The 11,424-nt window shown below is 43.5% G+C and overlaps 1 protein-coding gene across 1 annotated transcript; it reads right to left on the reverse strand.

The window, feature by feature from the left end:
• Positions 1-10,446: 10,446 nt before the first annotated feature.
• Positions 10,447-11,219, reverse strand: LOC132650948 (pro-adrenomedullin-like). The gene is made up of 3 exons (XM_060376270.1): positions 11,131-11,219; positions 10,830-10,979; positions 10,447-10,639 (listed from the first exon to the last, which is right to left on the reverse strand). Exons 1-3 carry the CDS (start codon positions 11,217-11,219, stop codon positions 10,447-10,449), a joined length of 432 nt encoding a protein of 143 aa, XP_060232253.1.
• Positions 11,220-11,424: the final 205 nt, after the last annotated feature.

Below are 11,424 nucleotides of genomic sequence, written 5' to 3' on the forward strand. Positions count from 1 at the left end.
GGCAGAAGGGTGAGATATTCAAGGTCACTCTCCGCTATACACAGAGTTCAATGACAGACTGAACTTCAAGATATCCTATCAAGAAAAAGAAGGAAGGGAAGAGGAAGGCAAAGAGGGAGGGAAGCAGATAGGCATCATCTTCAGGATGAACTTCTCATCTCTCTACATGGAAAGGGTCATTTCACTTTATCAGCTGAGGAAAACTCTATACAAATCCATTGAATGTAATAAGCGATATCTTTCACAGAAATGTTCCACACTTCATATCAACATTTAATTTTCACTCTGTGTATACATTCAACTACACAAACATGCTGTTAAATCATTTCATGTAGAGAACTGATAGCATGGAGAAAACATTTGGATTGACTAGAGTTGCCATCAGCAGCTTTCATTATGACCTACTGCTCTTGGGTCCTGAAAGAGCCAGAAAATGACATCTGTGTGCCAAAATATTCATTAGAATTCCCTTCTTGGTTATTATTCAGAAAGAAAAGTTCCCTTCTGGCCACCATATTTGGTATTTTAAGAGAGATCATTAATACACCAGATTTTTTTTTCAAGGATCTCTCAGAAAACAAGATTGTGTGCATACCTTCCAAGAAAACATCTTGGAAGAGTCAAATGTCTGCAAAGAAAGAATCATTTTGCACCATGAAATTCATGAAATTAGCTGGTCTTCTCTGTCCAGACTTCCTTTTCCAAGCCATGGTCTCTTTGAATAACTGGTTCTTGTAAGTAGGACTGGAAGTTCTGGGGAGCATGTGTCCAGAGGAACTGCTTAGAAAACATGACTGCCTTTTTCTGTGTCTCTTTGATATTCATCTCTCCCTGAACGAAATATCTTAGAATATTGGAGTTGGGGTGGGGTGTTAGAAATCCTCAAGTCTAGTTCTTGCATATGAATTATGCCAAACCAGTCTATCAACTGCTTCAGCTCTCTCTTCTCAGTTGGAAAAAGAACAGGAATGGGCTGGAGAGATGGCTTAGTGAGTAAGAGTAGTTGTTGAGCAAACACGAAGACTTGAGTTCAGATCCTAGGGACCATGTGAAAATCCAGTGTGTCTGTGCTGGGAGAATGGGGAGGGAGACAGAACAATGATGGGGACTTGCTGACTGCCAGCATAGCTCTTGAGATCCTGTCTCAAGAAACTGAGAAGGGAAAGGACAAAACAAGGCACTCAAACTCTTTTTCTGGTTTCCACATTTATCACCAGGCACATGCACCTGTATCAATGTAGGAAAACACCACAAACACACACAAACACAGACACACACACACACACACACACAAGAACAGACACCTTTTGTTTTAGGAGAGGGCATCCTTAGTTGTTACTACTTTTAAAAGTGGCCAGTTAATGAGCATTGACTGTACTGCCAACCAGGGGTTGAAGCTTTCCTACACCTTGTATCATTCACCCTTACCAGCCCATAAGGTAAACATGATTCCCCTGGCTTTATACCTAATGAAATAGAGACTGATGTTAAAGGCATTTGTCCACAATTACAGGGCTCGGAGGAGGGAGAGTCAGTGTTCAAATTCAAGGTTGCCTGATTTCAACACCCAACCCCTTTACTGTCCTCTCTACTGACTGCCAAATGAAACAAGGCCAGAGTATAAGTCACCCAGGCTCTCTTGGACTCTCACATTAATTCAGGGCTTCAAATAATGAGGTGAGTGAAGAGTCCTCCACAGTGATAAAGCAGACAGGGTGCCTGTGTCTAAGAGCAAGATCTTAAAGGCCTGGCTATTTCCTGTTATCAGCTTGTCAGGTCTAACCTGATAGTTTACTCTAAAGCTTCCTAGATACTAGTGAGAGTCTTCTGACTTGGTGTTAATGATTTGTCTATCATGTAATAAAAAAGTGGTGGAGAGAATTTGGGATGGATTTTTATCTGGAACCAAACTATTAGTTTGGAGGACATTTTTTGTTGTTGGTCCTTTTTTTCCTCAATCCAGGTCATATAGTGCTGGACCATGAGTGTGGTCTGTATTAGGGTATCTGATTGTTGTCTAGAGTGGCACAGATGTCTACAGTGGCATGGGAATTACTGCATGGAAACACCAGCTTCCCACTTTGGGGGGGGGGCTTTGGCCTTTCAGAAAAACCAGCAAAGTTTAGATACAGTTGTAATATTGCTTATAAAATCAATGAAACGAACAACTCCACATTAGGCTAAGGCCGAGGATCTGGCTTGCTTCCATGTATGTGGACCTATCTGCATTGCCCCCATGGCACGCCTGGGTTGGCTACCCAGAGGCTATTTAAGCTGTGGGCTGGCTTTCCCCGGGGTCCGAGGATTGTTCAATGTTCCTGAATAAACTGCATTGAAAAAAAAAAAAAAAAGAAAGAAAATAATTTTGGACAGCCCCAAGATTGAAAAGGTATAGATGTAAACAGAAATGCAAAACTGATTTATTTCCTTTAATATTATAATTTGTTATAAAGAATAAATTTGTTATCTAGAAAAAAAAATCAATGAAACGAAATGGAGCCTTCGGTGGAAATATTTAAGTTTGTTCACCTAGGGCCAATGGAAACTATAGGCACAGAAAATCAGCTTCCTTCTCTAGGAAAAAATAGTATACTTGGAATGGGTATAGATAACCCATTTGATCCAACTCTCAGTTTCCTCTTTGTAAATAGGGTCTCTGATCCCCTCTGTGAGCAGTATATTCAAGGCCAAGCTGACTTAACAAATATCACCTCCATGGCTAGTTGTTCCAATGTCAATACCTCATTCTCTATCACTCCAATCCACTCCAACATCCTCTCTCATCTGGAGCATCCTACTGGCAATATACCTGATGCCTGGAACAAGACCCAGTACAAAGTATATGCAAAGGCTGTACATTATTAAATGAATGAATAAAAACCATGGGGTGGGGAGATATGTCAGTGGGTAAGGTGCTTGCTGTACAATCACAAGGACCTGAGTTCAGATTCCCAACTTGTATATAAAATGCCAGGAGTAGCAGTATGCCTTTAACCCTAGTACCGAGAAGATAGACAGGGGTACCTTAGGGCTTACCTGCTCAGCCAGTCCAGCTGAACTGGTCAATTCCAGGTTCAATTAGAGGCTCTGTTTCAAAAATGAGGGCAATAAAGAAAGACACTGGACAGTCTTCTGGCATAATCATGGGAACACATGTATGTGAGCATGCACACACACACACACACACACACACACACACACACACACGAAATTCTATTTGTCCTGAATTAGTGACCCTGTCACATAATTGTCTGAGATCTAGCCACAGTACTATGTCTCTGAGGTGTTAGCTATGCCCTGTTCCTGCAAATTCCTTCAACAAGTATTGAATTGTTGGGACCACAACAAAATACTAAGGGCTGGTAAATTAAGCAGTAGACATATGTTTTCTTGTGATTCTGTGGGTTGGATGTCCCTTCTCCTTGGCTTACAGATAGCTAACTTCTCTCTGTGTACTTAGGGATGGGCCTTCCTGTGGACACAGAAAATGGTGGGCACATCTCTAATCCCAGCACTCAGGAGGCTGAAAGAGTCTTAAATTCATGGCCACAAAAATAAATAGAAACAAGAAGGTACAGATTAGATTAAGACATACTCATATTATTATTTTCTTCTTGTTTTAAACATTCATTTATTCATTTGTTCGTTTTTCAAGTTTATGTGTGTGAGTGTTTATTTGTGTGTGTGCATGTACACCAAATTCATGCTAGGTGCCACTGGGTTTGGAGGGCAGAAAAGGGCAGCAGAGTCTCTGGCACTGAAGTTATAGATGTTTGTGAGCCATGATGTGGATGGTGGGGAATAGACTGTAGTTTTCTTTTCTTTTCTTTCCCTTTCTCCTTTCTTCTCTCTCTCTCTCTCTCTCTCTCTCTCTCTCTCTCTCTCTCTCTCTCTTATTTAAAAAAATGGTTTTTCAAGACAGGGCTTCTTTGTGTAGCCTTGGCTGTCCTGGAACTTACTCTGCAGACCAGAATGGCCTGGAACTCACAGAGATCTGCCTTCCTCTGCCTGCCTACAGCTGGGATTGAAGGCATGTGCAGGCTTGAACCCTGGTTTTACTATGAGAGCAGCAGCAGCAGTAGCAGCACTCTTAACTGCTGAGTCCTGGCTCCAGCCCTCTTAAATTTTTCTGAATTTCCTTTCAAAGTCAGGTCCTGAGAGTCTGAGGGTTAAGAGTTTAACATATGAATGGTGGATACAATTCATCAGTAATTCCAGTTCTTTTTCTGAATTCCAAGGAGGACTTCTTTTGGTGTGCTTGTTTCTAGAAGGCTTTCTTTCATTCTTTTCATTTGTTTATTTACTATTAAGTTTGTGCTGTTGTTTTGATTTTTGCAGCAATGTCTCAGTATGCATCCCAGGCTGGCATTGAACCTACAGTCTTCCTGCCTGAGGCTTGGAACTACAAATTCACACAATTTGACTTGCTCTCTGCTGTTCCCGGTGCCCAGTAGCACACTGCAGCTCCTCCTGGATGCCTGCACAGGCCACCAGAACACCTGTTTCATGCTGCCTCATCACAAGCTGGCTTTCTTCTCATTGCTGCAGCTTGCCTTCTCTCTAAACACCTGCCCTTCTGGCTGCAGTTAGCCCTTTTGTTTCTGGCTGTTCCACTAGATGAAGCCCTGAGTCTAAAACAAATAAACCAGTCACCTTTTGTTCTAATCTGTTATGTATCCATTTTTGGAGATGCCTAGGTATGACAATGTATGAGCTAAACAAAGTGGAGTGGTCTCAGGAGCTAAACACTCGAAATAGCAATGGTGCCATGCCATGCCCAGAGAGCATCCAGTTCAGTTAGTTTGGCAAGGTGGTCTTATCAGAGTTTCTACAAAGTTCATGTGTTTGTAATAGGCTAAAGAGGTTAAGGATCGCTGTTCTAACTGGTGTCCATCAAACTGACACCAAAGGTTACCAACTAGGCTCAATGAAAAAGCAACAAGAGCCTGGCAATCCTGGACCATGTGCAACTTGTGTAACTTGAGTGAGCATTTTTGTTGTTGTTTTTCAGAACAAGGTTTCTCTGTATAGCTCTGGCTGTCCTGGAACTCACTTTGTAGACCAGGCTGGCCTCAAACTCAGAGATCTGCCTGCCTCTACCTCCAGGGTGCTAGGATTAAAGGTATGCACCACTACCGCCTGTCTAACAATGTGAGGGTAGCTCATGACTGTCTTTGGTGGAGTAGAGCAATCTGGATGGGAGGTGGAGGGTGGTGTTCAGCAGTCACTCTGGGATCATCTGAAGCAGGACCTGCAGGGTGCTGTGGATGACAGTCAGTCTTCCTGCAGTCAAAAGAATACAGTTGACAGGATGCTGGCCCATACCACAACCAACTTTATTTGCTGGGTTTTAATAATATAAGAATCTTCATTTTATCATCTGTACCTTTTGCATGAGTTTGAACAGTTTCAGAATAAGCTTTCAAATATTGTTAAGGTAGTGCAGGAAATGAGAAACTGAGCAACAGAAGAGAATGAGAGGAACAGAAACATTCAACTATTTACTGTTGGAGAAGTTATCATAGCACCCATTTACAAGAAGATGTAAACCTGACATGAAGCCCCAACATATAAAACAGAAAAGGAGTGGAGCTGTTTTCCTGGAAGTAGAAGACAGAGCCTGGCTAGCTTTCTCCCCATTGTCACCCCACAGAACTTCAGATTTCTTTGTGGAGACTGAAGAAAGCAGCTTGCAAGGCTGTGTGCATCTTATTTCATATGCATGCTAAACAACTGGCTGGCAGTTTGGAGAGAGAAATCCCTGCCTCTCATCATAAGCAAAAATAAATTCCTTTACATTAAAATGTTTAAAGAATAAACAAACAAACAAACAAAACAAAACATGACATTATTTTAAAAAGTGGATGTTCTAAGATATTAAGGCAGAAAAAGACTGCATATAGACCATTGAAGATGTAAATTATGAAGGTGGCAGAAGGGAGCTATGTCAGAATTATACCTGAGCCAGTTTGTAGTTCCTTTATCCCAGCAGTGGGGATTCAAAGGCAGGCTATTGCTTTGAGTTCCAAGCAAGCCAGCCCTTCATAGCGACTCATATATACATACACACATATATACATACATACAGATGGATACTTTTAATTATTGAATTAACAAATTAACAGCTATATCAGTTCCCTTGGTGTTATATCACCAAGTATTACAGATATCACTCGGTAGCCAAAGCCTTAAAAGGGCAAACACAAGTCTTTTATTCCAACCACAATTATTAATCTTAACTCTCAGACCACACATTACACTTCTCATACACACATATATTTAATGTTACAGAATTGTAAATAAAGGGTTAAAAGGATAACAGGACTCCAATGACCTTAGTGAAAGAGCCCAGAGTTATTGCAAAGAGCTGGTGTCACTACAGTCACAAAGCTGATCCAGCACAGAGCAGAAGCCCTGGGGAAGGAATCGGGCATTCAGGTGCTCCTTGAAGACATGCATACCTGATGGTCTAAGGACAGGTTGATGAGTGCCATTCCCCAGGGCAAGGAGTTCCTCTTTTTACATGAATCAGTTGAAGGTTTGCATCCTTTGTTGGTCTTGTGTGTTTGGTATACTCACAAGCCTGTTTTATTTTATTTTATTCTGACAGGGTTTTGATATATCCATGTGTTCCCAATTTACTTTGATAACTTCATAGGTGCTAGTATTTGCTGTGTGTGTTATTTATAAGTTTTTGCTTCATTCTCTGTGCCAGTTATTTACTTACACAAACAAGACATGGAGTCATTCTGTTTAAGCTTTTGCACTCAAAATGTATCCTACTGCTATTTACAAATAGAACCATTTGAGGCAAGACACAGGCTGAATGTTAGTGTTCCATACAATAGGAAATAATTGGATCGAGACATTGTCTGATCTCCATAGAAGGAAAAAGTCATTTTATATTTTACACACACACACACCAGTCAAAAAGAAGCAAACAGCCTCTCTGGAGTGACTCACCTCTGTCCAGTCCACACAGACAACACAGAACAAGCTTTAATAAAATGAACCAGAAAGTTCAGATTATAGTAGGAAATGAAGCATGAAGAAGATTCAGCTGACAATTATAACCATGTTATTAGAACAAGATAATAAATTAAGGATTTTTTAAGTACTCAAGATATAAAGGACAGTATGAGAATCATAAGGGCCTGTGAGGTGGGTCAGTGGGCAGAAGCTCTGCACAGGACTGACCTCCTGCACTCTCCCCACTGACCCCCAGCCTACATCGGAAGGAGAGAACAAACTCCCAACAGCTGTCTTCTGCCCCCACCTGTATGCCCACACCCACAAGCCCAAATCATAGTCTTTTCTTTCTTTCTTTCTTTCTTTCTTTCTTTCTTTCTTTCTTTCTTTCTTTCTTTCTTTCTTCTTTCTTCTTTCTTTCTTTCTTTCTTTCTTTCTTTCTTTCTTTCAAGTAAGGTCTCTCTACTTGGCTGGCTTGGGACTTGCTATGTAGATCAAACTAGCCTAGAATTCATAGAGATCCTCCTACTTCTGCCCCCCTCACGCTGCCAACATTTTGCTTCCAATTATTTATCCTAAATAAGTCATAAAATGACCCAAAAATAAATGCAAAAGAAACATTTTTAATGGGAAAAATAAAGGAAATTATATTGTGTAACAGCAGACAGGAACAGTTAAACAAATTGTGATGTTTTCATCTAATGATAATCCATGCAGGAAATGAAAATGCTGTTGTATAGAGATGGATATATATCCATAAAGTCAGTTGAACATCTTCCAGAGTAGGGTCCAAGGCTTTGTGATGACCTTTAGTTAATCCCAAATACTGTACCAGGCTGGTCATAAGAGGGTCTCTGTCTCCTCCGAAATGTCTCAAGTCACAGGTTTAGCAATGGGAAAGACTTTAGTTGAGCAGCTGAACCACAGTGCTTATACTTGCCTTGAATTCCCTGAAGTCATAAGAATCCCTCAGATGAAGGCTAGATGCCTGTTCGCTGCTTGCAGCTGCCCCTAAGCTGGTGCCCAACCTGTCTTTGGCAACTTTGTCTGGTAAGTTGAAGTTCTGCCAGAGTGAGGTTTTGGCTGGATGTCTCTGTGGCTATGGGACAAACTTTGGAAATGAGTGAGAGGCTTGGGCCACTGTCAATGAGGCCAAAGTAGTCTTTGCTCTTGTCAGTTTCCATAGGCCCTTCAGACCACCGTGAACCCACTGGCACAGGATTGGAGCTTCTAGTCATTTCTTCTTGCATACATGCCTTGTGCCTCTTCAGTGCCTGGCACAGTTCTGAGTTACTGCTTAGCAAGAAGTACTTGGGGCCAGGATGGTCTGTTGCTGAATTTATGATCTTCTCTCACTGGGAGCCTCATGAAATTGTTAAGATCAAATAGGGCATGGAACTGGATGGGACTGATACTACCTATATCAAGGGGTCAACAATTGAAGCCTTGTGGGGACATTCTACATGCTATGTAGGCTACTTTCTTCTGAAGCATGAGCTGCCTCTATCAGGTTGTGTGTAGACTCAGACCCAGGCCCAGTTCTTTTCATTGTGTATAATTATCTTCTTCTGCAAGGAAGAAAAGATCCTGCCCCTTAGCTAGGGCTCTTTAATGCCATTCTCAGACACTTCCATCCTTCAAACCAAAGAGCTTCCAGATATTCTATACTAGCTAGAGACACAAGCAACTCAGAGTGTTCAAATGGCCAGTAAATCTTTCAGGAAAGCACAATAATTGATCTTCCAGGATTGGCTGATCAAGACAATACACAGCCTACTACGTAGGCATGTATATGGCGCCACCTGGCCTTCAAGCTTAGAATCTAGCACTCCTCACCTGCTCTGGAGGTGACAGAAAGCAAGGACAAAGGAAAGGGAGAGAGAGGCAAGGGAAGGGAGCATGAAAAAGACTTGGGAAAGAGAAAGGAAGAGGTGCCTGGAGGGGGAGAAGGAACATTGAAGGTCTCAGGCCCTCAGAGGCGCACGATTCTGGCTGCACGTCTGTCTGTCTGTCTTTTGGTCTCTGGCCAGCAGCTGCTCGCTGCACAGCATGAGGGCATCGAGTAACTATCCTGGCACAGCAAGCCATCATGCAGTTGCGGGGGGGCAGTTGGCATCTGCAAACTGTTTTTTTTTTCTTTCTTTCTTCTTTCATTAAGGCTATGTGCTGACTCCCACATAGGAGAACTTATTAAACTGCACTTATTAAACTGTCCACCACTCTCAGGGACCATGTGTGACAAACAGCAGAGGGTGATACAGCCCCACTCATGGATGCTAGGGTCTAGTGAGGACTTGGGCTCCTAGCTGAGAGTTTCTCAGAGACTTGAGAACATTTTGCTGGCTTTGCCTGAGTAGCTATTTAATACCTGCAGCTGCAGCATAAACTCTCTACTTAGAAAGTCTCCAAAGAATGCCTTAGCTCAGGTTCGGTGAGCAACCCCCATAAAATTGGGAGTGTATTGGGCAATCTGAGAAGCCCATGCTTGCCTACCTACTGGGGCTCACCCTATCTCTCCTGGTCTGGCCGCCACGCAAGGTGGTGAACCCAGGACACGCGCTTTGTACACCCATATGGACAACAGAACTCGTGACAGATAAAGCCGTGTAAAGAAATGTTGGCTTACACCCACACTGAAGTTCTGTCTTCCCAAAACAAGAAGCAAGACACCAGCACCCACAGGCCAACCCAAACCAAGACCACCCTTCCTTAGATGCATGAACTGAAAATGAATCAGCATTGAGACAGTTTATTGGTTTGCTTTTTCCCAGGTCACATATTTTAAGTAAATAGATTATAAGAGACATAATGTCTTTTCTTCTTCCACAGGTGGTAATCAGGCGCTCTCCTCTTTACACACACACACACTCACACATACTCAACCAAACAACCTTATAGCTCGCTGAGACCTTCACTTCTTAAAGTAGGGGATGGTGACAATATAATTTCCTTTAAAATGCCCTTAATGCAATATATAATGTACAAAAATATCTCTACATATTTGAAGTTATAAGAAAAGCACCTCTTGATACAAACAAACTTAAATATGACAGTTACTTTTGTATAACAAGCATTGCACTTTTACTAACTGGGTTTTGGAAAGTTCAAGTAGTAATGAGGCTTATTTTCCCCGTGAGAAACCAGTTTGTGAGCAGGCTAGGCAGCGGCTCAGAACCCTGCCCGAAGAGTAACAGTCTGTACTTCTCAGTGTGTGTGGTGAGCCTGGCTTGATCTTGGGTTCCTCTACCTCCGTTAGGGGCAGCCAGGCAGATCTCTGCAGGTTTGTCTCAGTCCTCCCTGGTGCAAAGCAGGTGCCAAAGGGAAAGTACCCCAACTGTTCAATGCTGCCACCCTTAACTAAATCCTAAAGCGCTTAGGGATGACTCAGTGGGTCCCGGAGGCTGCGGTTGCCTGTGTCTGCTCTTGGGAGGACATCACAGACGGGGCCTGGAGGACCTCCGGCAGGGAACGCCGGCATCAACGGCCATAGCCTTGAGGGCCGATCTTGTTTTTGGGGGCAACAGGGTCCTTCCTTTTGTCTGTCAACTGGTAGATCTGTTGGGCCAATTTCTGCAACATGCAGGTCCCAAAGCGGCATCGAGAGTTGTGGGAGCCAGGGTTCATCATCTTGCGGTAGCGTTTGACTCGAAAGTGGGCTGAGCTTGGAGGGCTGCAGAGAAGGAAGGACACTTGAAACTTAACCAACCAGGGCTTTGGCCCTAAGCACCTCGGACCAGGGCCAAACAGAACCTGAGGGACCTGGGACCTGCTCCCTCCACCAGAGCTGCAGTCTGGCCTGGACAATCCTCCCGGGGCCTGGGTAGTCGAAAGGGCACATCCTCTGCAGAGGGTGTAGTTACCTGGCTTGTGGAGTTTTAGATGTGCTCTCCTTCTCCTGGTCCAGAACAAAAGTCTCCATAGGAACTGTCTCCCCACCAGTGAGTTCTGAGGAATCGCTGCTGGATGCCTGCAGTTCCATCTCTCCACTACTTAGTGCCAGCTTATCCCACCTAGAAAACACAAGCAGGTGTGTTTGGCTAGAGTTCAAGTGATGTCCCAGCCAGCTCCCATCTCCACTTCCTTCTAACCCCTCCAGGCCATCACTCATTGTTCCATGACTGCCATGTATTAGGACTGAAGAAAGCACTGCCCCAAACTCACTGCAAGGACACATCCTCTGGCTGTGCAGCATCCACGCCTAGAAAGGCGAGTGAACCCAGAAACATCAGGATGATGGAAACCAGCTTCATTCTGTGCAGATGCTCAGATACCCTGGAAAGGAGCAAGAAGCTGAGGGTTTTCAAACGGGCCAGCTGCACAGCCCTGGAGCAGAAGGAAGGGCAGTGGCAGGAGGGGGAGCATCTTGGCGGCGCTCTGCCTGGTTCTGCTGATTTTCTCTTCTTGGAGCAGAGAGGCACCCAGAGGCTTTTGGGCTGGTCAGGTTGGTGACAAGCA

Source organism: Meriones unguiculatus (assembly GCF_030254825.1).
Source record: "Meriones unguiculatus strain TT.TT164.6M chromosome 13 unlocalized genomic scaffold, Bangor_MerUng_6.1 Chr13_unordered_Scaffold_37, whole genome shotgun sequence".
Taxonomy (NCBI): Eukaryota; Metazoa; Chordata; class Mammalia; order Rodentia; family Muridae; genus Meriones; species Meriones unguiculatus.